This window comes from Brachypodium distachyon, chromosome 1, assembly GCF_000005505.3.
Source record: "Brachypodium distachyon strain Bd21 chromosome 1, Brachypodium_distachyon_v3.0, whole genome shotgun sequence".
In the NCBI taxonomy this organism is placed as follows: domain Eukaryota; kingdom Viridiplantae; phylum Streptophyta; class Magnoliopsida; order Poales; family Poaceae; genus Brachypodium; species Brachypodium distachyon.
Window position 1 is genome coordinate 718,394 of NC_016131.3, and position 23,284 is coordinate 741,677.

Sequence of the window (23,284 nt, forward strand, 5' to 3'; positions counted from 1 at the left end):
GAACCAGGCTAATCCAGATAAATTCCATTAATGGAGGATCAAACGAAGAAAGATGAACCATGCCATTTTTCCTATATTATATGCTTGACGTCAAAATTTGACTGCCGGCAAAAAAAAAATAACGTGAATTTTCATGATTCTTTAGCAGTATCGATCAGTCTGTCATCTCCAGCTTATAGTGAGATCTCTGCCGTGTGAGAGGAAAGATCAACATTATTATTATACTAACCGAAGCACTTAATTTAGTTGCAGCAGTGTCGAAAAGTGTAAAAAGAAAGTATGCCCGGACTTGTCACGTCGCCGGCTGACTCGCCCCGGCCGGCCGGCCGTTGACGTGCACTCTACTCATTTTTTGTCCATTTTAGCATTAGCGATCCATCTCCCAACATGCATGGGGTCTACCGCAGATCTGCTTGCCGGCCGGCCGCTTCACTGTGCAAGCATGTGTTGCATCATAGATTCTTCTGTCCTCATCTTCTATCTAGCGCATGCACAGCACAGTAGCAACCAAACAAAAGGAAAATAACAGTTTACAGTTTAATTACTATATATTCCACCAGACTATTGGTATTAATTTGTAAATTCTAGAAGTTGCACGTTACAAACTATAAAGTGTCAAAACCAACTCTAAGCGCACAGGTGAGTAACTATACTAATTAAGTTGCACAGTTAAATGTTAGCTAAAATTAGTGTTAACATCTTAGTTTTGTCCAAGTCAACTTTTTTTGATGTTTGGCCATTATATTTTTGTGCATAAATTTTTTTCAGCATATACAGTATCAAAGCAATATCAATAAGTTGACCACGAATATATTTCGTAGTTATGTTTTTGATAAATTTAGATTATTTATGTTTTTTTATCAATAAACATTGTCCCGCTTCAAAAAGTTTGATTTAGGACAAAACTAATTAAGATGTCCTCGAAGGAATGGAGTTAGTACATCACATTTAAAATGTAAAATTACCTAATTTTTGTACATAAAACATCAACATTCATGGCATCATCTAGCTTGAATTATTATTTTTATTCTGTTTTCTTAATTAATGTTTTCCTTTAAAATTTTGTTTTATTAAAGTTGGCTAATTGTTAAAAGTATATCACATGCCATTACAAGTGGCATCAGACTGTATATGCACGGTGCACTACTAGACGTACGTATCTAAGAAAACATGCATGGAAAATTAAGATCATGAATATATATAAGATCGATCTCATCTACAAATTTAGCTTACACGTCATGTTTTATGTGTGAACTTGCATAAATACAAGCCGGTTGATAATATGACCAGAACTTAATCAGCGGTACGCGAATGAATAAAAGAAGGCATGCATAATTGCATGTAGCTTTTCCCTCATTATATTATCATATAAATATACACATTCTCAATGTAGCATCATCATATTCATAGGCGCAAATTAACAATATACGGTAATCTGTATATATATCCTGTTGTTACAAATGAAGAAAAAAATCCGCATATATTTTACGATATTTATATATAGTACTATCTCTTAAATGGAGCATGTCTCATGCATCCTAATCCATGGATTAGAACTTCAGAAGCGTGGTTAGAACTTGTGCCACTCGTAATTACTGCTACTACTACTTACCCCCCTGGAGTAAACGTTTGCAGCACTACTGATCATCATCATGGAGCTATCTGCAGGCTCCAGCTCCTCAAGCTCCGCGAACACCTCATCAGCCTGCAGCAGCTGGCCGCCGCTGCCACCGCTGCCGCAGGGAGCCAATTCGTACATCACTTCACCACCACCACCACCTTCTTCTCCGACGCCGATACCATCTCCTTCTGCCGCCACCGCCATCGTGTTATTGGCCTGCAGCTCTGCCTCTAGGTGAAAATTATTGTAGCTATTGGAGGATGACGACGATGGGCTAATCGCAGCGAAATTGTCGTCGATGATCTTGCCCTGCTGCTGTTTGGTGAAGTTCCTTGCGGCAACGACGGCGTGCGGCGGTGCCCGGGCGTATCCGGCCAGGACGTTGCGGTGCATGGGCCATGGATGGTTGTGCTCGGCGGTGTAGGTGATGACCAGCATGTTGGGGTCGCTACGGCTGCGCTCCACCTGCTTCCGGGCCATGCACCCTTTGGAGCTGCTGCATCTGTAGTAACCTCTGCAGCCATGCACCAAAATCATTTACCATATCTACCAAATTCAACCAAATGCATATGCATATTGTAAGTTAGCTAGCTGATTAATACTAATATGCAGATAAAAAAAGTTCTTTTCTACAAGATGAATATCCACATAATTAATTGTCTAATAGTGTGCTTCAATTCAGTTAACAAATAACCTACATACTAATGAGTGTGTAGTAAATAAATTAAGGAGCTCTGGGCAATGAATCGACTCATCAACACGATGAGTGATGCATGCTTGAGTTGAACTAACTGAATATGTTATTGATTTGTAAAATTGGACCGGAAATAGGAAATACGTACACACTTAATTTGCCTTGAGACCAATTTATTTGCTCTTGCTAGTATATAGGTATGGACAAAAAATAAAGAAGGAAGATTGCTTTGTTCTAGTTTTATCACCACCTTTGAATCAAGATTGCCCCTCCCAAAGGTGTGTTGTCTAACCATAATTGCGTGATTTTTTTCTTAAATCCTAGTCATGTTTCTAAGTTATTAGATCAACTCTAATTAACCATCGTCATATCCAAGTCACTAATAGTACAAACTGAAAATATGCACCAACATTCTACTGAAGTCCCACCCACCTTCAAAGAGTGTGATTTTAAACTTTAACGGGAGTGCCTTGCGTAACTTTTTAGTTAATTTATGATAAGAGAGAGGACAAGTTTTAGTCCGCCATGGCCCACAAAATCTGATGAGTCTGGCCGTGACAAAGATAAGATTTTGTATGCATAACATTGGTCAAACCTAGTAGTGTGCAAATTTTTAGGCCACCAGGGTATTTTTTTAAAAAGAAAAGGAAGAAACCAAGCAACTGAGAATGAGCATCCAAAGCCAAATATTTAAAGAAAACTGGCCCAGACAACCCCTAAAGGTATTCATGCCCCTCACTCATTCGTTACATAGCCATCGCACTGCCCCACTCCCCCCCCCCCCCTCACCCCAACTTCCCCATCCCATCGCCAACCCGCTACTCCTTCTAAACACTAGAATATCTCAAGCCCCCTTACCTCCTGCAATTATGCAATTATAGCTCTCAATGTTTTCCTCTTTAGTTCAACATCCCGTTAATCTAAAACTCTAATTTTCCACATTGTGGCTGTTGGAGATATGCCCTAGAGGCAATCATGTGATGATGTTATTTTCTATGTATTTATGAGTTATTGTTATTGTCCTTAAACATCATCACTGATATGTATCAATAAATACGTGATTTGTTTGTGAGACTATGTATTCTATGATGTTGTTCTAATGGTCCTTGGTCATTGAGGTTATGCGGACACATAACCTAAATTAGCAATGTGAATCAGTATGATGACTATGTTTCACAAGTCATAGGCAAGGTGTTGCCGACTTATAGCATAGACTCGACAATGAGATTGTGGAGTCGGACAGACCCGCACTGAGACACAACGAGATGATTGTCATTTGTTAGTCTCAAGTACGATGTATATGCTAGTCCTAGACCTGAGGTCATCGCATGAGCTTGGGATGTGAATCGGCCTACTTAGGGGTTGCCAAACGCTACTCTGTAACTGGGTGGTTATAAAAGGTAGCTTTCGGGTTTGTTGAGAAGCATGCTGCGAGTCATGGTTGATCAAGATGGGATTTGCCCCTCCTATTCGGAGAGATATCTCTGGGCCCTCTCGAGTGATCAGATTCGGAAAGCATAGCCATGCGACTTGGGTTAAGTGTTAACTCGTTCGGGAATCTGTATCACAGGAGCGACAAGAGAGTTGAGCTATCCACAAGGATGACAAGCACTCGCCTTGAGCTCGACACACATATCGTGAGGCAAAAAGAATGTTGCATATGACACATTGTATGGTTCGTCAATATATCTTGTGGTTACTCGGGAGTTGGCACGTGCTGCTAGGCGCCGCTACCAACTATTGACTTGAGTCGGTGCCGGTGGACGAGTAAGGTGTTACTCGGACCCGCAGTCTGAGCTCGTAGTCGTGTCCGACTGACCGCGAACCTGAAGGGTCACACGCTTAAGGGGTGGGAACCGAGTTGGATCGGATCCAACTCGTATCGGGCTTAGACTCCTAACGGGCCTCAAGTGTTGAGCCCACTAGGGATGTCTATATAAGTGGAGGAGACCAACCCGGCTAGGGTTACACCAGTCCAGACGTGAGTTATACTCGGCCTCACACCTCCATGCCCAAAACCTTGTGATCGGATCTAGCAGTCCGCCGCACGGAGTTCCTCCTTGTACGTGTGGATACCTCGGAGGCGCTGCACCTGCGGCGCTTGGACGAACTTCTCGTGGGATCGGCGAGAAGGAGCAGGCCGAACGGCTACTCGGCATCGACACGCATCATCGACTCTACTTCCGCTACGGGTCTGCGCGTCTAGTGGTAATCTCGTGATCCATTATCTACAGCATTGATCCGAACGAAATCGGTAGAATTTTTATTTTGTGCTAGCGTAGCCTACCGCGTTCCCCAACAGTGGCATATGTTGTGCACTTTGCCAGTGAAGATGCCGATTCGTCTTGGCCTAGAACACATAGCCACATGGATCTAAAAACAAACCTACCCCTAGCAAGTATATGATATCCTTCATTCCTCTCACTCGCTCCATCACCCCTATCCTTGATCGCACCACACTAGCTCAACAAGATGATGTAGAGCCACTTATATGAAGCGCCCCCCCCCCCCCCCCCCCCCACCACCACACAAGCACACAAATAACTTTGCCCTTCGATTCTTCCTTGTGGCATCGATCGTTGATGTTGTTGGAGTATCCACCGGTGCATTGTCTAAATTTAATCACCCTTATACTCGTTGCAAACCAATGTAGCTCCTTCCCAACTCCATAACACATCTCATGCTCCTTACCAGCAAATGAGCTCCCTAATCTTTCCTCTATGGTTCAACATTCGGTGAGCCCAAATCTATTCGGCGCCTTGTGGCGTGCTGTCCGCTTTTGTGAGTGAAGAGATGCCGATTTGTCTTAAGATCTAAATGTGAACAAAAACTGACACAAAAATTAGATCACTGAGAATTACCAAAACACCTCGTATGAATCTACATATATACATTGCAAGTCATTAAGTCAAATCATCAACTGGAATCAAACCAAATAAGCGTAACCTATATGATCTCTAGATTGTCTATTGAGACTTGTCATAATCAATTGCTACTTTTACGCCATTTGAGAAAACATAATTAATTTCTGGGAAACATGGTCTTACATTAGAAGAATGACACTAAAAGGGTTTGTAGCAAATCTTGGTTTTAGCTAGAGTTAGCTACTCCGCATTGGGCTCGATTGCCAAAGGGCCAAGGAATGTAAGGACAATATATAGAGATCTGATGTTACTAAACTTCAACTTGATGATGTAATTAAATGTTCGAACGATCAATTGGATCATGTAACTAAATAGTACCTTGGATAAGGAGAACCCTTGATGGGTTTCTGGCCATACTTCCTCCATGCCCATAGATCAGATGGGATCACTTCTCCTCCGGCGCCACCCCGGCTGCTCGTGGCTGGCGGTGCTGGGATACACACCACCTTCCTCACATCGCTCTTTCTGTGGCATATACATGGAACTCAAAAAAGTAAATACATGAAAGCAGCCTTTAGGCAAATCACTTAATGTACATGCATGCATGGTGAATGCATGATGGAATAGTTTGGGCTTTTAAAGACATGAAGACAGAAGCCTGATTTATCAACAGAAGCCTGCAATAATGAATTATTAGTGGGAACTCTGTTTGGATCTTGGATGTTTACTACGGAGTATTTAGTAAACAAATGTACCCCTTTGCCAAAGTCCTCCCTTGGTTTCCTGCAGCTAGGGGAGAAAATATACGAGTAAAAAAATGACCATCTAGCTAGCTAACAGGTGCATATATATCTGCTAATAAGCATCAAATATCAAGATCCAAAGCGACTAAATTCGCTAATCTAGTCCAGGGTAGAAAATAATCAATGGAAGAAGTACACAGAATTAAACCACAGACAGATGCATGGAAATATATGCATGCAGTAATGGAATTGTGGGGGTGGGGAATTATCAATTATCAAAGAGAGGAAGTCTGTCAGAGCAATGAAGCAAGGAATGTCAAATCAGTCTCTTAATTAGCTATAGGCAGGAGCCTAGCCCAGGACACATATGGATCAAGGATTCAAGGGGAACTCAAACTAATTCGTAAATAGCTAGTAAACCTCTTGATCATCTGATTGTGCTGAGGAGCAGCAGGTGGCGAGATCCTCATGGCGCCGTCGTCGGCGCCCATCACCAAGTCTCCGGCGCCGCAGCACACGTACTGAGCTGACTGCTGGTGAGAGATCTGAACCGCCATCAGCTGCTGGTGCTGGTGCGGCTGCAGCCCGTAGACGGCCGCCGCCGACAGGTACGGATCGACGACGACCGTCGATGCCGCCGCCTCGAACATCGCCGCGGCATCATCGATGCCCGTAGAGACCATGATCTGCTGCTGCTGGTCAGTAGCAGCTAGATACTGGTCAGCTGGCGACCTGTGATGAGCAGCAGCAGAAGCTAGTGGTTGGTGACGACGATGGGTAGTGGACGCCGGCGCCGCCGTTGCATTGCTGGCGCGGGCCACGACGTCGGCGAGGTCGCCCTGCGCATCCTTGTCCTTGATCTCCGTCGGCATCGCATCCATATGGCTCTCTCTGTCTGTGCTTTCTCTCCGTCTCCTTTCTTCCTTCCACTGCTACTAGTAGTCTCACTCTCTACTCCCTAGGCTTCTATAGCTAAGCCAGCTGCTTTCTTTGTTTTCCAGGAGGCCGGCCGGAGTGAGCAGTACACACTCACACTCACACAAACACAATAATATATGCTCACATCTCATCTTTAATTCCATCTCTCTCGCTCTCGCTCTAATATATGTTCCTTTGGCTCAACATTCTGAAGACATGACAAGAAATATGGCATAATTTAGAAGGGATATGGATCATGGCTGGGATATATGACAATGAAATAATATGCCAATTAAGTGTATGAATGAATTGATTTTGGGTGGCGACGGCTACAGACTACTACAGGCTACAGGGTCTTTCAGGGGCACTGTTAAAATTGGTACTGCCAACAGTGTGCAGCTTATTGCACTAGAGTAGGTCAGATGACACAATTACGGGCCGTCCATCCTTCTCTCTAGCTACCTCTGCAAGGACGAATGCTAGCTAGCTACATCTCCTCTTCCTTGTTTTAGAGACAGAGGGGAAAACGACAAGGGGACAGGGACAGGGCGCCACTTAATTATGAGAAAGAGAGAGGGTGTAGTGTAGGGCATCAATCCAGATTCTTTTTCACAGTGGCCGAACGTGTAAAATGAGTTTTTTTCGTTAAATATTTTTGGTAATTGATTCAAACAGATAACAATGGCCTAGGTGCGGCGATTCCTTCTCAAAGGCGTTAAGTTGTTGTCTCTGAGTACACTCTCACTGTCTGGTTCAACTGTGATATTGTCTATGGAGTTTTGGTCCATAACGATATATATAGGTTTGCGGTAAAATATGGATCTATGGTTAACTAGATCATATACTGGTCATCATTTTCTTTCTTTTTTCTTCCGCTCTTCGTAAGCCAATGAGTCGGCCTTGATGCTTTTGACATCTTCTAAAAATAAAATTATATGGATTTGTGCATCACGAGGAATTGAGGATGCATGCAGAGGCCGGAAGGGGCTTGCATTTTTCTTTTCAAAAAAGGAAAAACATCAAGTAGCTGTGACTATATGCAACTTGTTAAAAAAAAGACAACTGAGTGCAGCTCGAAACGTGTGTGTACATTTTTTTTTCAAGTTGCGAGCATACACACAAAATAAAATTATATATGCTTTCACTTGCATCAAAATTTGCAATTTGATCATGCAAGATTGTAGTACTTTTTTGACGGAAAGATCATGCAAGATTGTAGGTGTGCATGTTATAACATGGTCATGCAAGTCCACTTTTTTTTCTTTTAAATGTTGTACTCCGTACACCTTTTTGAAGTGTGTGAAAAATGCATTTTGTGCGTTAGGTGGACATCCGCCTCAGAGGTAAATTTGAATGCACAAGTAAACACTATCATATCTATCTGCCATGCCACTTGGTTTGAGCATTTTATATGGCCAGCATGCATGCATGCATAAATACATTGCTCAATTATTTGTCAAGCCCTCATTTAACATACGTGTGAGTTTATCAGAAATCCCACGTCCGCAGCCTACTGTATCTGAATTCTGGGAAGACAAAGAGATCGACCAAGAGTTTATGTGTTCCTTAATTAGATTGGGATGCAAATGAGAACCTGCGCATATCCCACTTGTAAGCCAACCTTCAAATCTTCAAAGTTAATTTGTAAGCAAATATTTTGAACTAGCAAGCCAATTAAACTTGCATTTTCCCAAGAGAAAATACCTTATTTGGTTTTTCTAAATTAGGAGTACGTATATCGATAAATGCATTTTCTATCAGTAGAAAAGATTATATACACACATAATTCAAAGAGCTTCTATAAGAAAACTGTTCTTAAGAACCTAATTAAATCCTCTATTTTTACTTGAATTCAGAATCTCCTGCTATCTAAAAACAAAAGTTGGAGGAGATCTAGCCACAGTGGAGATGGTGGAAAGGAAAAAGATGGATGATGTGGATGCATCCATGAGTGTGGCAGAGGAGCAAAGTCGCAGAGAAAGGGTGATATGATGTGATGGATCAAGGCCTCAAGGGACAAATAAACTTGCTTGGGACGCTACCCAGAAATGGCAGAGCAACAACGACCAGTGCTACACTGCATCAGATAAACGTATGTACTTGAAAAAGGCATCTCTCTCAAGTTCTCAGCTGATGAACACTCAGTGAGTGCTGCTGCATCTCTCTTCCTCTCTGTGGTGTTGCATGCATGCACAAGTGCCAGAGAGCATGCATGCACAAGTGCAGCAAGGCCAGCTTTGGGTGGATTTCCCTCCAAAACAAACAAACAAACAAAGCCACAAAACATCCAACTGTTCAACTGTATGTGCAGGAATATCACTGCACATTTTCCATCTGTTCATGCGTAGTGTGCTTGTTTCTGAATCTTTGGAGTTTTTAATCCAGCGAGAAGGTTTGGCAAAGTTCGTCAAAATGCAGATGAAAAATGTCTGCAGGTGATGTGGTGTTAGATGATGTTATTTTGTCGGAATCATAAGCTGTAAGCACACATATTCCTAAACTATCGCACAATTAGATTCCCGCAAGACGAGGATCGATCTTCTCTTGTACAGTAGTACTCCGTCCCATATTAAGTTTACCTAAAATTATTACCCAAATTTGTTTTAGCCCCACTGGTTTCATGCATGAAAAATTTGTTTTACTCTGGATAAGGATTACCTGCTTGCGCTTGGTTCGTGGAAATGATTAATTCTCCCAAAGAGTTTACTGACAATGAGTAGACCACCAAAATAGTTTACCGGCGAGCTTTTCCTGAAAACCTTTGGACGTTGAAACCACCAAGGATCCGTTGGTGATGCCAAGGTAAGGGGACCTCCGTTCCAACATTCAGAGCCACATTGTTGTTGCTTAATCATTAAGACATGTATTATGCCAGCCTGCAGAGTAGGAACCCAGTTTCTTCCAAACTTTGGATGACAAATGACAACTATATTTCACTCATTGATGCTGACAAAAAAGATGGTGGTTTTGACCTGAAGTAATAGAGAACCTGAAGAGTGCAAATTTTTCTTTGATCAGATAACAAGGAAAAACCATGTCTGCAGGGTAACCATAAAACCATTCATGAATAATTTATAGCAGTACATGAAAATGGACCACTCTCGCAGATCAACCTCATCGAATCTGCAGTGACAATCCCATGATCCCATCTAATTAACGACACTACAGACGCACAGAAAATTTGGATGGTTGTGGATAGCAGCAAAACTCCACTTTGGCCTTCTCATATCAGCAAAGAGACCCCCTTATTCAGATACCAAAGCCTCCAACCTTTTGCGGAACTTTGGGATTGCTTCAGCTTTAACGCACATCACTAAGCCCATCTCCTTGTAATTCTTCATCTGCAAGGGCAGACCAACGATCCTATTTAGCAACAAGTTTAATTTCCACAAGCAGATATGTATAGACAACACCAGATTTGGATACACTGGTGGAAATGGGAGGATTGAAATCATTGTTAGAGGTACAATATAATCAAGAGCTCGAGCTCAAGACAACACGAAAACAGCAACAAAAATTCCTACTTGGCATGCTTGTCTGCAGCTACTGGTATTTTGTTACAACACAAGGGACGTTTATGGATTCCAGAAAATAAACATCACAGAAGTTCCTCCTTGGCGTGCTTGTATTTGGCTACTGGTATTTGCTTAGGACACAAGATGCGACTACACATTCCAAAAACAAAAAAACAAAGAAACATCTACACTGCCACTCACACAGGCAAAACCGAGACGGTTGCACATGATAAAGAACTACGCTAGAAACATGATAAGACATCAGGTAAACAGAACTGACCTCCTGCTGAGCTGACTGATCAGCACGTATTGGGAAAGTAAAAGACCATGAACTAAGCTGAGAAAGAAAAGAGGTGTTAGCACCTGTCAGAGAAATACACAAACAACCAACAATTCAACAGAATGTTTTGATACCTCACGAAAAATTTCATCCTCCAACTTGGGGTAGATAACAGGTTCTTCATCATCATCTTTGTTGTTCTTTGCGTTGTGCTTTGGATTAGTTTTTCTCTGCACAGAGGGACAGAGACAAGTTTTTTAGTATGAGTGATTCATAAAACGATAGACGTGCTTCCATATATACGAGGCACAATTATTCTAGAACCACACAAACACAAATAAAAATGTGTTTCCATTGATTAACGAAACATGAAACTTTGTGTATCTAGCAAAGTGGGTAATGGTCATAAAAAAAGGGGAAGGTACTTTGTTGCTCACCTCAAGAATTCTGGCAACCAACAGGTACTGCTTGAACCGGAAGGAGTCCTGGAGTTCTTGTGTTGGCTTCAGACATGCAGGCACAGTTGCAAATTCATTATATACGGCACTCAAAATGGACAGAAACAAACGAACTTAACAACAGAAAATCCACCTCATCTTCTGTTGCCCATGAAACTTCGTCGAAGAGCGAGTCATATAGCTTAGGCACCATTTCATACGGGAAATTCACAAAGCGCCGACACACCAGCAGGCCGACAGAAGACGCTTTCTCTTCCAGCAGTGACTTGAGCTTCTTCTCGCTATCCTTGTTGCCGCAAACAGCAAGCAGATACTCCTTAAGATCCTTGATGCAGCGGTTCTCCTGCAAGGCAGACGCAGCAGCAAGATATTCAGTCTGAAGTCCACCTGAGCAGAAACTCTAAAACAGACACCAACAACTTGTCCATGGATCAAGCAGATTAATTGCACATACACCATATCTTCCCAAATTGAGCACGGTGATGAGACCGAACAGGTCATCATCGTTGCCGCCATCGCCCTTATCACCGCCATTCCCTTCTCCCTCCTCCTCTTCATCGTCGGCCATCTTGACGACAGTGCCCACGGTGGTCTGCTCCAGGATGAGGTCGACGAAGCCGGTGAGGTCCCACGGCTTGGAGTCGAGGTAGGTCTTGAGCAGGAGCCTGACGCCGTGGAAGTCGCTGGGCTTGGGGTCGAAGAAGGCGAAGTCCGCCTGCACCGTCTCGAGCTAGGGGAGCAAACGATTAACCCTTTTTGCAGGCGAAACGGCAAGATCATGAGAGGATTCGAGACAGGCAGGGAGAGGCGAAGGCACCTCCTGTGACGCGTCGTCGCCGTCGCTGCTTGAGCACTCCAGCGAGCTGTCGCTGTCGCTTCCGCTGGCGCCGTCGGCATCGCTGCTGTGGCGCTCCTCGTCGTCGCTGGAGGGCTCGGCCTGCTTCGCGCGCTTGGGCGGCGGCGGCGGCATGCCGGCGTTCTCTGGTGAGCCAATGAGGCGTGAGAGGCGAGTTCGTCAGGGGTTCCAGGATGCTCTGCAGAGGCGTACCTTGATGGGGTCCGTCGGCCGCGGCGGAGGCGTTGGGAAGAGGCAGTTTGCAGTAGCCGGAGGCGGGGGAGAAGAGGAGGGAGCGGGCGAAGGGGGAGAAGCCGGCGAACGGGGCTGGAGCTGGGCGCTTTCGGCCGCCGGACATGTCTCGACGCCGAGCGCGGCCGGCGGGGAAAGGCAGCGGCGGCGGCGGTAAGGGCAAATTGGGGGCTAGCTCGCGCTCGCCCGCCGCCCGCTGCCTTTGTTTGCTTTGCTTGGAGCAAGATTTGTGGGCTGGGCCGTAAACATCCTGGCCTTTATGAGTCACGAATGGAGGCCCAGTCCAGTAAGTACCGTATGAACCTAAGGCCGAAGATTTCTTCGCCCTTCTCCTCGCTCCACAAGTCGCTTTCATCGTTCCTGTAGCATATCTTAGAATTACAGTCGAGATGCCACCGCCGGTTACTGTGGTTTTCCTGCGCTTCCGGTTTGTCGGTCGGTCGTGTGCACTGTAGTCTCTGGCTGTGGCCCGTTGTGGACGTCGTAGGTAGGTTGGTCGTTGCTGTCCGCATGCATGCCGACGAGTGCTCCATGCGCTGGCTTTGGGACTCTTCTAGAGCGCATGCGGTGGTAGTTTAGAGTCTGTGACTCCGTTCTGGTGGCTTCTTCTGCCTCCTATTTATAGAGATTCCGTGAAAGTGTTCGTTGGAGTTGGCAGTGGGTGACGCCGGCTGGCCATCTTTGTGTTTTGTGCTCTCTGAAGGCGGTGTTTCACATCAGGTATGCCTATGCTTTTGGGGCGCAAGGGATGGTTTGATTTTCCTTGTTGGCTGTGTGATTGCCATTTATGCAGGTCCCTCCGACCACCACGAGGCCGAGGCAGGTGCCGCCGCTGTGTTTTCTCCTCATGCTTGGCCCGTTTGATGCGCAGTTTTGCTATAGCATTCTTGCTGCAGTTGTTAGTTCCATTACTTCACGTTTTCAGATAGATTATTTGAATATAGCATTATTGCTGCAGTTTTTGGTTCCAGTATCTACATTTCCAGTCTTCAGTTTGATGGGCTGTTTTGCTATGTACCTATACCTTTTCAGATAGATTATGTGAACGTAACATTGTTGATGCTTGTTGGTTGCAGTATCTAAATTTGCAGTCTTCAGTTTGATCTTCTTGGTTTGTGTCTTTTTCTTACAATTTTGATCCTTTTGGAGAGAACTATGATAATGGGGAACAGAGAATCACACGTTTGAAACTGCAACTAAACTTAATTATCATTCCTACATGAGCAAACAAACACGAGCTTAATGGTCAAAATCTGACAAGGACTTATTTTACCAAGCATTCAAGAAATCAATCACTCTGGCAACTATTTTTGTTTCAATGTTTTTTTGGCTTTTATCTATTTATTATGGTCCAGGGTCTTCAGCAGTTTGGTAGTGATTTTGCAATGATAAACAATTATTCTCTGATAAGACCTGTGGTTATCCCAGGAAAAAAACGAGGGAAGGCATCCAATGCAAGTTCATGATCAGATACTGCATCGCTCGAGTGGTCCAGTCTTGTATTCTGATATGTGATTTTGCTCAATTTTATGCTTCTGTTGACAAACATTGAAATAAAATAAAAAAAAGGAGGTAACTTCTCAACATCGAAGATTTGCCGCTAGACGTCAATAGTACACATAAATAAGTGGTTCATCGACTTAAGGAAACCCTGGAAAGGAGGTATTTTCTGATAACGACTCTGTTTATGTTTGAGATTATTTCATTAACCTTACTATATATTCCCTGTTCTGAGAGTGTGCTAGAAGATATCATCAACGACGAGAAGAGAATGGTTTTAATTGGCATGGTAAAGAGCAGGCCACACATGGATTGGGGGTCAAGGCAGGGAGGGAGTCTGTTTCTGCAAATGCTGATAAACTACCTTGATGTATTTGATATGTACTAGCATTGTAATAGTGGTAAAAATATTCAGGTCTCATGATTCCAATCCTAAGATGTCAAGGCAATTTTCCGTGCTAGATATTTTTGCTCACTGGAGTACTGTATATACTGATGCAAATTGTACATTAACTAGGTTGAATACAACTTTATTGCACTGACTTTTTGCTGTGCCTGGAACCAGGACATAGGGGTAATGTGATTTAGTTGATGCATCATAAAAGGCCATGTGTTCTTCCGAAAATGTACATATTTCCCGTTGTCCTGATTATATGAAAAAAACTGGAACAATAAGAGGTTTTCAAAAATGAGTAATAATGGGGAAAGTTTCATGGTTGTGTGTAAAGAAAAACGAACACATCAAAATATGCGGATAATAGAACGGACAAATACGCATAAAGCTAGTCCTTCTAATTTCCGAATGGGGGTTCGGTTGCCAGCAAGAGTATGCCAGATTTGTTGGATTCCTGTTCGGATTAGGAGCCCGGATTCCTCCTGCGACTGCTATTCGATTCGATCTAGCCGCCAATGAATCCAATTGGCCTCTATATATATCCAGAGGCAGCAAGCTAGGTTTTTTCCTTGTTAATTAGTTCTATCCAACTGATCCATTGCATCGCATCGATGGGATCTGTCATCTCTTCCGCCATCGCCGCCGCGTTTCCTCATCGGGACGATTTCCTGCTCGCGGATGAGGATGATCCCAATGGCGGGCCCTTTTTTCACGAGCTGCCCCTCCACCAGCAAGAACGCCTGAAGCAACGCTGGATGGAGAAGCTGGAGCGCAAGAATCCTCGCGCTGTGGTCTGGGGACCACGGTCAAGAGAGTATTTTTCTTCTTCTTATCATCCTTAAACCCATATGCTGTTCCATAATAGCTAGAGTATTTTTCTTCTTCTTATCATTAAGATGCTGTGGCGATTGCAATTCTAACGTACTCGCATACATTGCACGCAGGGAGCGCATCGCAGCCGAACTTCTTCCCCTTGTCCAAATTGCACTTCAGCATTACAATTCAAACAACCCGGTGTTGATTATAATTTGTTTTCCTGTGTCTTCTTTTGATCTGTGTAACAGAGCATCTAGTTCATCATTGCAACCCAACTTTGCCCTTCTGATCTGGACAAGTTATTGATTATGATTTGTTTTCCTATGTCTTCTTGTGATCTGTGTTTCAGGGTGCTGAGTTCGATCTTGTCAAGCCTTTGACGTATGGTCGTGTGGGTTTCAGAAACGAGATTTGACTCCATATCAACTTTTTAGTCCGCCCCTGCACAAAACGCAACTCAATGCTAGTCATTAAACTAAATTATGTGTCTGAGCTCTGAATTGGTCAATCGGATTTCCAATCCTGAAATTTTAGAATAATCAGTTTTAGAATTTCTCATTGAGTGACCACTGAGCAATGTGAATTTTACGTAAGAACCAGTTGGCTACGACATGCATAACAGGACGTCAACACAATTGGCAGACAATGCCCAGTCCATATGATCGTGCAAATGGGTGACTAGTGAAGTAGTGAGTCAATGATCATGTGTTTTTTTATGGTAAACAAAATCTCTGTATGGTTGACATCTCCCCCATTTCCTTTTTAGCTTGTACTCCAATTATGTGACCATTTTAATATCATTTTCTACATATATTGGTGGAAGAGTGATGTTGTGTAAATTAATATAATTTCCTATGTTTTATTATATTTAGCTGCTTATGTTGCAGTTGCAATTTAATTTATGTAATTGTCGGTCCTCACGAACACTCAGCATTTACTCATGTACCACTAGTCATGACAAATGTGCATGCTGTGATGGAAGCTTAATTTGTTCCATGTGTCATTGTCATTTGTAGCACATATTGTTACACAATTTGATATTGGCCATATATTATGTTGTTTAAATATTTTGACAGGCATGAACCCTAATTTGTCTTGTTTCTTGTGTATTTTAAACAGAAAACCCGCTTGAACGATTTAAAAGAAAGTGTGCCTTTTGCAAGGGCCCCTCTGGGGTTTTCCATCCTAGCAATGGAGAATTTGTGTGTGGAAAGTCCAACCAGAAAAAGGAGTATTACCAGATTTGTATATGGAGAGCGGGGCCCAAGAAAGGAGTTTCATCGGACGAGGAAGCTACTTCAGTTAAAAAGTTATTTGAGCACTTGCCACTAGCGGCCTAGCTTTTTTCGGATTCTTAGATAGTCATCAGCAAGGAGACAGTAGGGTAGGATAATATGTTGAATGCGAACATGTAATGTAATCTTCAGTAAGACTGATATGATATAGTTTTAATAAATAAACATAGTAGACTGCAGTCATGGACACAAATGCCTCGAAAGATAATGAGGTTTGTAGGTCGTTCTCTATATTTACTAAGAGCTTCGAAGGATAATAAGGTTTGCATGTCGTTTTGTAGGCCCGTGAGCAGGTTTCACCTTTGACCCATGAGCAAACCCGTGGGAATTTAATTTGACCCAAACCCGTCCCCTAATGGGGTAAAAAACCGCGGGTTTTCGGGTTTCGAGGCCCCATTGCCATCTCGAACTTCGAAGGATAATAAGATTTGCATGTCGTTTTGTATCTTTACTTATATCTTAGTTTACAGTTGGTGGCTGTATGTCGAGAAGAGTAACCATTGTCTCGTTGTCATATATCTCCAGTTATCAGGCCTGGTCTGTTAATCTCAAGACGCAGGTGTCATATATCTCCACTTATCCTGGGACGCTGATGCTTGGCAATTGACGGCTAAAATCACTTGAGACAAGTTTAACTGTTCCGTTAAAGTTACTATTAACTATGTCTGCTGCTTTATACTCACTCCGTTCCTTAAATTAGAGCGTATATTGTCTTATTTGACCAATCCTTTGACCAAGATTTAGTCTATTAATATATAATTTTGTGAAATAAAATTGATATCACTGGATTTGTATTCAAAAGTACTTGTTTATGATTATGATTTATATCGCATAAGTCACACGTTGATGGAGTAATCTTTGGTCAAATGGTCGGTCAAAGAAAACAATATAGGTCTTAATTTGAGAAACATGGGGAATATGTTATATCAACATATACAAAGGCAAACGTGAATATTATGAAAACAGTTCACAACAGATATACTAATGGATTGTGGGAGTTTATTTATTTTTCCATTATTAAAAGTTTGGTCAAATTTTAGAAAGTTTAACCGTCAACGAAAGTTATACGAGGAATAGAGAGCATGCAACACTTGCTAGAAATTATTAGACATCCAACTTTGAGTTCTCTACAAAAATATCTTCATTGAGGAGATGAATCTTGTCTTCTATCGCGCCAAAAGAAAGCAATGTGCTGGTATGAAAGATTAGCTTAATTCATTTAGATAGATTTTGTAAATCTTTATATATATCTTTTTATTTAATAAAATTGCAGTAGATCAATTGATCTACTCACTGTTTTTCCCTAAAAAAAAGTTCTATACAAAAATTGAGATATGAACAGTAGATGCCAGAAGCCATAATGTTTAAGGAGTGCATCCTTCACATGTCCTTTATCGACTATCATGATTCATGTGTTCTGTTGTCCCTCAAACATCTTGAATAGCACGGTGACTTCCGAATTGATGTACTCCCTCCGTCCAGCAAAGGATGTCTCAACTTTGACTAAATTTGAATGGATCTATACACTAAGTCACATCTAGATGCATCCAAATTTTAACAAAGTTGAGACATCTTTTGTTGGATGGAAGGAGTAGTAAATCGGTGATTCTGCTGCGAGTTAATGGAATTCCGATAAAAAAAAAAGTAAAAAGTCGTGTACGGCACACTCACGGCGCACACCTGGAACCTTTTAAAAAAAAATCTATCTGGAACCTTGATCCCCTTTCTCATCTCTCTCCCTTTCACGGTAGCCACAAGGAAAGCCAGAAGCCCAGCGCCGCCGCTGGCCCCGGACCTGCTGTCGCCGCCGGCCGGGCCTCCATGCCCCATTCCTCCGGCAGCCCCCGTCACGCATTGCTACTGCTGCTCCTCTCCGTCCCAGCAGTCGGTCCAGTCACAAATCCATCGGTGTAGGCGGGGGGCGTCGTGGGTTTCGCGCAGGCGGCCATGGAAAGCGCCGCCGTGTTGGCGTTCTTGCACATGGAGCCACGGTTGAGGAGGCGTGCCCCGTATGACGAACATCTTCATCCCTGCGGATGGGTCACGCACGATCGGCAGGGCCCGCATCATCCGCGTACCATCCATCCTCGCCAGCGAACATCATCTCCAGGGTGAGCTGCCGTCTTACATTTTTTCTCAGATGAACCTTACAGGGTTTGTTGCATCCAGTAACAGGACACCGTTGACTAAATACACTGAATCTGAATCTGAAATCCTCTCACGCTAGCCACTGCTTCTTAATCCAAGTCACACAAAACTGAATCTGAAATCCTCCCAGGGTAAGTTTTTTTTAGGGTTTAAGTTCATTGTGAATCTATAATTCAAAGATGTTTTGCCTTAATGTGGATGCTTCATCAGGGGTCAATTTAAAGGAAATAAAGAAGAGGGAGGAACAAAGTAAAATCATTGATGAGTTCTAGTAAAAATGAGTCGGGGTTGTTGCCCTTTGTTACTCAAGGATCATTAACACATTACTATCATTGGCACATGCTCGAGTTGCAAACATTTGCAGTGCCATATTATGCATTGATCCAAATAAATATGTAAAGTGTCAAGCATAGTGACTACTGAGCTTCCAAAGATTACAAACCATAGCACAGGACATGAACTATCATTAGATCTTCTTCATATTACTTATATTACTTATGTTTAGTATCCATTTCTTGTTGCTTCTGCTAGCTCTATCTATTTTATGTTGCCTCTGCTCCCACTTGTCTTGTGGTTGCACGATTCATTCATTTTCTTTTGTCTATTATTCATCTCCCTTGATCAATTTAATGTTGAATAGATAAGGTTTAGTACTCATTGTGCCTCAACATGTAGTTACTGTTACTCAATTTATCAGCCTAATTACATGTGAAGTGCAAGCCTGTCTAGTTCCATTGTTAGCTTTTTTTTCGTGGAAACCAATGGGTTAAAACATTGCATTGCATATTTTTAATTAGACTGCCAGAGTATTTGTTTGCCCATGTGGACACATGAAAGAATAATATCTGGTGTGAAATGAAGCAGATGCCATGTTCAATATTTCTGGCATATTTGCCGCACCTCTGCAATGTTACAACAATATTGTAGTTATTTCTCATAAGATATCATATCTCTCGAAGTATGGAGAAGGGCGTTGTTTATTAGCTAAATATCTACTCGAAATTTTTAGGTCGCTAAGTATGTAGATATTTTTGGAAGCAAAATATACTATAGTTTCACCCTTATAAAGATTTGAGTTGTTGATCGTCTGCTCACCCACCGAAGAACTGTTTGCAAATTATTATAATTGTCATATATTCTATGTTATAGGTATTTTTATTACATCTTCAGATTATGGTTGACATATAGTATGATGAAAATTAATATTTAACATAAATATCACTAGATGATATATCATAAGATGTACATATATTTTGTAAACCTAAAAAAAGATGAAATGTGATATCTATATTAACTCATATTGTTATGATAAGAATTCGCCCTATCTCAAAAAAAATTTGTCCTCCGCCAATGCTCCTATTACTGCTTTCCACTTATCCTTTTTCTGGCACTCCAGTTTCAGTTGATTGGGTGGCACTCGAGCCTTGTAAGCAAAGGGGCTCTGGCCATGTATCTTTTCAAATACTAGTTTGTGCTGGGACTCCATACACATCGTGCTAGCTGATAGGATGCAGCTTCCTGCATATATGTGCATCATCGATTATAATTTATTTTTTATTTTTTGGGGCCGGTTTTCTTATCACGAGGAATAACGTTGTACCGAACAGATAGAGAAGATACAAGGTTAATTATCTTGGATGTCGTATTGGACCACGGGCGTTCCCATCACCCGTCGCCATGTCCAATGTGTGGGTCTTCGTGTAGTGACTACAGCCCCAATGCATTCACATAGTCTTCCAATCGACATATAATTTCCTGTAGGGCCTCTTTCACTCGAGTGAACAAGTCCAGCTGGGCTTTTCGGATAAATTAATAATCCGGCGCATTATCCTTTTCATGCTGAACCAGAGTTGATTAGAGAAAGAGCAAACTCATGTATAAAACATTGTACGGTACGCACAATCAATTACTCATTGTCCTAACTAATTTGCACTAAAACCACGACAAGTATTTAGGAGTGGAGGGAGTACTAGCTATCAACTGCTGCAAGCACGTACCAACTGGGGGAGCACCCATGCATGACATTATAACAGGGGGAATAAATATGCATGGGTGTTTACCTTGTGACGAGAGCCGTCCTATTGGTAAGGCCCTGTGGCAAGCCGCTCTTGTCCAGTAAAATGAGGCTGAGCCCGCCGGCCGCCTGATCAAAGTACTCGGCGGGGTAGATCTGCTTCAATTGGTGGAGTCCCCAAGGGTTCTTCTTCAACTTGGCCATGGGCACGGGGAGCTGGCCCATGTGGTAGTTGACGGTTGCCCCGCCGCATCTGTCTCTTGCAACCTTGGCGAGTAAGCAGCCATGGCCTAAGTCGTCGTGCTTGGGAATTGGTGAGGCGGCGGCGTAGGGCAGCGCGCCGACGAAACAGATCGTCCGCGGAGGAGAGGATGAAGCAGAGGCGGCGGACAGGCATAGAGCGTTGGAGCTCGCTCGGAGGTGGGGAAGCAGGGGGGTTGTTGTAGGAGGTAGAAGCCCACGCCAGCGTGCGTCGCCATGTCCGTTCATAGGTGGTAGCCGTGGGCGCGCTCCAATCTCGGCCAACTGCTTGATTTCTCCGTGGATGGGGATTGCTTCGCTGCCAGGGCTCCTTCCACTTCTTGAATTCCTGGAATAAACGAACAAGCCGCTGTACAGGTCGGCAGGGTCGCAGCCGGAGAGGCGTGCGACGTCGTCCTCCGCGATCTCGTCCTTGTTCATCGATGCGGAGGCGGCGGCAGAGGGGGGCGCGCAGACAATGCCGGAGCGGCGGAGGCGGCCGAGCGGGAGCGCCTCCGCTGGGGCGAGGGGGAACTCCAGGCGGACCGGCGTGTCGGCATGGGGATGCACGCGGAGGTCGAGGCGGTGGGAGAGCGCGATTGAGCACCCGTCGTCGCCGGCGCTGGAGACGAACCCCATTGAGAGGGAACAGCGCTACGGCTACTTATTTTTCTTTTTTTCCAGGGGAAGGCAGCGTGCTACGGCTATTTGTCCACGAGCATATGCGAACTTATGGGCCCTCAGTCGATGGGCTATGCCTAGCAGAACAAAAAATAAGGCTTCCGCTTTTCTTTTCCATCTCGCCTCGCATGATTTGGACCAACACTCTCCTTTGACACCGCCACTTTTACCATTTCTTTCCTTGCCACTTGTCTCGTTTTTTGCATTCAGTCGAGGGCCAACAAGTTTTGCATCCTCCTCCACGTGCATACGGTGCATACAAAATGAGGAATGTTGTTTTGGTGGTTTCATTCAAATAATTAGCATTCTTACATTCAATCAAGCATCTAGGTTTTTTTTTTGCGTCACGCAACCTTTTGCAAGATTCACCTAGAGAGACCGGCCTGAAGTGGTACATGAGGCGAGCGTGGCGATCTTAGGCGACGGATAGGGTTCCTAGGGCTCCTATCTCCTCTGACGACCTTCGTGGCTTCAAAAATGCAGCTGATCCCGACCGCTTATCGGCGGAAGGACCCCTCGTTTCTTGTTTTCGGTTTTCTAAAGTGTCTTCTTCGAGATGGTGAGGCGGCAACGACATCTTGCGATCAGAATAAAGTCATCCCTGCCCTGTTCTCGCTCCGGTGCTAGGCCTAGCACTGTCGGAGCTCCGTTGGGATCCAATCAACTTTCGTGTTTGTTTGTGTGGTTTCAGGTTTGCCTCTTCCGATCTAATATTCTCATATTTGACGATTATTGCTACTTCGTTGTGCTAGTCCTCTGGGGCCGTAACACAACGCACATCATCGTCGAATACAACAAGCTCTCCGTTGGCAGGCTTTGCGCGACTCCGGTGATGGAGGGGCGAGTACGCTGGCCTGCTTTCGCTCGTCCTCGTGCCTGCTGCCATCGCTAGGTGATCTAAGGAACCCCTCATTTGTATTACTGTTACTTTTTAAAACTCTTTGTACCATTGTTGATGATTATCGGTAAACCTCTTTAAAAAAGAAAAAAAACAGCTAAGTAGTTTTTTTGTCGCAAAAAAATTCAAACAGCCAGTTGGCAATTAGCAAAAATTCTAAACAAATGAGATTAAAAATGAAGCAAGCCGGGGCCCTCGCCGGCCCAATATATACAGGCACCGGAATCCCTTTTGCTCACCAAACCAAAGCGACCAACCAAATCCAAGCAAAGCAAAGGCTCTCTTCACCATGGGCGCGGCGGGCGACTCGCCGGCCCCGGCCCCTGCACCGGCGGCGGCCCCGAAGAGGACGCTGGTGTTCACCTACGGCACGCTGAAGCGGGGCTTCTCCAACCACAGCCTCCTCCAGGACCTGGCCCACACCGGCGACGCGTCCTTCGTCGGCGCCGCCGCCACGACCTCCCCGCTCCCCCTCGTCTGCGGACCCTACCGGGTCCCCTTCCTCCTCAACCTGCCTCTCGTCCGCGGCGGCGCCCACCGCGTGTCCGGCGAGCTCTACTCCGTCACGCCGCGGGGCCTCGCCAGGCTCGACGACCTCGAGGGCGTCTCGCGCTCCCACTACGAGCGGCTCCCGGTCTCCGTCGCGCTCCTCGACGGCGATGAGGGCGAGGTGGCCGTGGACGGGGCCGTGGCGTACTACGCTCACCGAGGGTACGCGGCGGAGATGTGGGCCAGGAGCGGCGAGAAGGGCCACGCCGAGTACTCGCCCGCCGTCGCCGCCGGCTACGTCCGCCGCAAGGATCGGCCCCAGGACCTCACCTTCCTCGACCAGATCCGCGTCTTCGTCTCCTCCCAGTCTTAGATATCTTAGATACGACTACTGCTCTGTAGTCTGCTCCCATGGTGGATCATCTTATCTTCGACTCTCCCAGCTATCACTTTCAAATTTGTCCCAATAATATATACTCGCGTGTGTATCAATCATGTTTCATCTTGGCAATGATCAATCTTATTGTGGTCGTCATCTTGGCAATGATCAATCTTATTGTGGTCGTCATCTTGGCAATGATCAATCTTACTGTGGTATCACCTTGGCAATGATCGATCTTGTTGTGTAC

The 23,284-nt window shown here is 44.2% G+C and overlaps 3 protein-coding genes and 1 long non-coding RNA gene across 4 annotated transcripts; 2 read left to right on the plus strand and 2 right to left on the minus strand.

The window, feature by feature from the left end:
- Positions 1–1,375: 1,375 nt before the first annotated feature.
- On the minus strand, positions 1,376–7,308 carry LOC100845846 (probable WRKY transcription factor 14). The gene is made up of 3 exons (XM_014896514.2): positions 6,343–7,308; positions 5,558–5,704; positions 1,376–2,135 (listed from the first exon to the last, which is right to left on the minus strand). The coding sequence occupies exons 1-3, from the start codon at positions 6,801–6,803 to the stop codon at positions 1,571–1,573; spliced, it is 1,173 nt and encodes a 390-aa protein (XP_014752000.1). The 5' UTR covers positions 6,804–7,308; the 3' UTR covers positions 1,376–1,570.
- Positions 7,309–9,821: 2,513 nt separating this feature from the next.
- On the minus strand, positions 9,822–12,390 carry LOC100844129 (protein BCCIP homolog). The gene is made up of 8 exons (XM_003560124.4): positions 12,142–12,390; positions 11,911–12,074; positions 11,548–11,823; positions 11,227–11,436; positions 11,073–11,138; positions 10,770–10,865; positions 10,636–10,692; positions 9,822–10,181 (listed from the first exon to the last, which is right to left on the minus strand). Exons 1-8 carry the CDS (start codon positions 12,284–12,286, stop codon positions 10,086–10,088), a joined length of 1,110 nt encoding a protein of 369 aa, XP_003560172.1. The 5' UTR covers positions 12,287–12,390; the 3' UTR covers positions 9,822–10,085.
- A 2,037-nt stretch (positions 12,391–14,427) lies between these two features.
- On the plus strand, positions 14,428–15,703 carry LOC112270083. Its single transcript, XR_002962397.1, has 2 exons — positions 14,428–14,888; positions 15,019–15,703. It is a non-coding gene; the product is annotated as an uncharacterized LOC112270083 (long non-coding RNA).
- Positions 15,704–22,382: 6,679 nt separating this feature from the next.
- On the plus strand, positions 22,383–23,255 carry LOC100836597 (putative gamma-glutamylcyclotransferase At3g02910). The gene has a single exon (XM_003560171.4). The coding sequence runs from the start codon at positions 22,456–22,458 to the stop codon at positions 23,026–23,028; it is 573 nt and encodes a 190-aa protein (XP_003560219.1). The 5' UTR covers positions 22,383–22,455; the 3' UTR covers positions 23,029–23,255.
- The last annotated feature ends 29 nt before the right edge of the window (positions 23,256–23,284 follow it).

Bases quoted from the DNA above. Each gene is read 5' to 3' on its own strand.
- LOC100844129 (XM_003560124.4), bottom strand. From the start codon at position 12,286: ATGTCCGGCGGCCGAAAGCGCCCAGCTCCAGCCCCGTTCGCCGGCTTC. The intron at 11,437-11,547 runs GTATGTGCAATT...TCTGCCTTGCAG, and splicing joins TCAATTTGGGAAGATATGGT to GAGAACCGCTGCATCAAGGA. The intron at 11,139-11,226 runs GTGGATTTTCTG...GCATGTCTGAAG, and splicing joins CATGGGCAACAGAAGATGAG to CCAACACAAGAACTCCAGGA.
- LOC100845846 (XM_014896514.2), bottom strand. From the start codon at position 6,803: ATGGATGCGATGCCGACGGAGATCAAGGACAAGGATGCGCAGGGCGAC. The intron at 5,705-6,342 runs GTTTACTAGCTA...TATATGCCACAG, and splicing joins CACAATCAGATGATCAAGAG to AAAGAGCGATGTGAGGAAGG. The intron at 2,136-5,557 runs GTACTATTTAGT...GCATGGCTGCAG, and splicing joins AAGGGTTCTCCTTATCCAAG to AGGTTACTACAGATGCAGCA.
- LOC100836597 (XM_003560171.4), top strand. From the start codon at position 22,456: ATGGGCGCGGCGGGCGACTCGCCGGCCCCGGCCCCTGCACCGGCGGCG.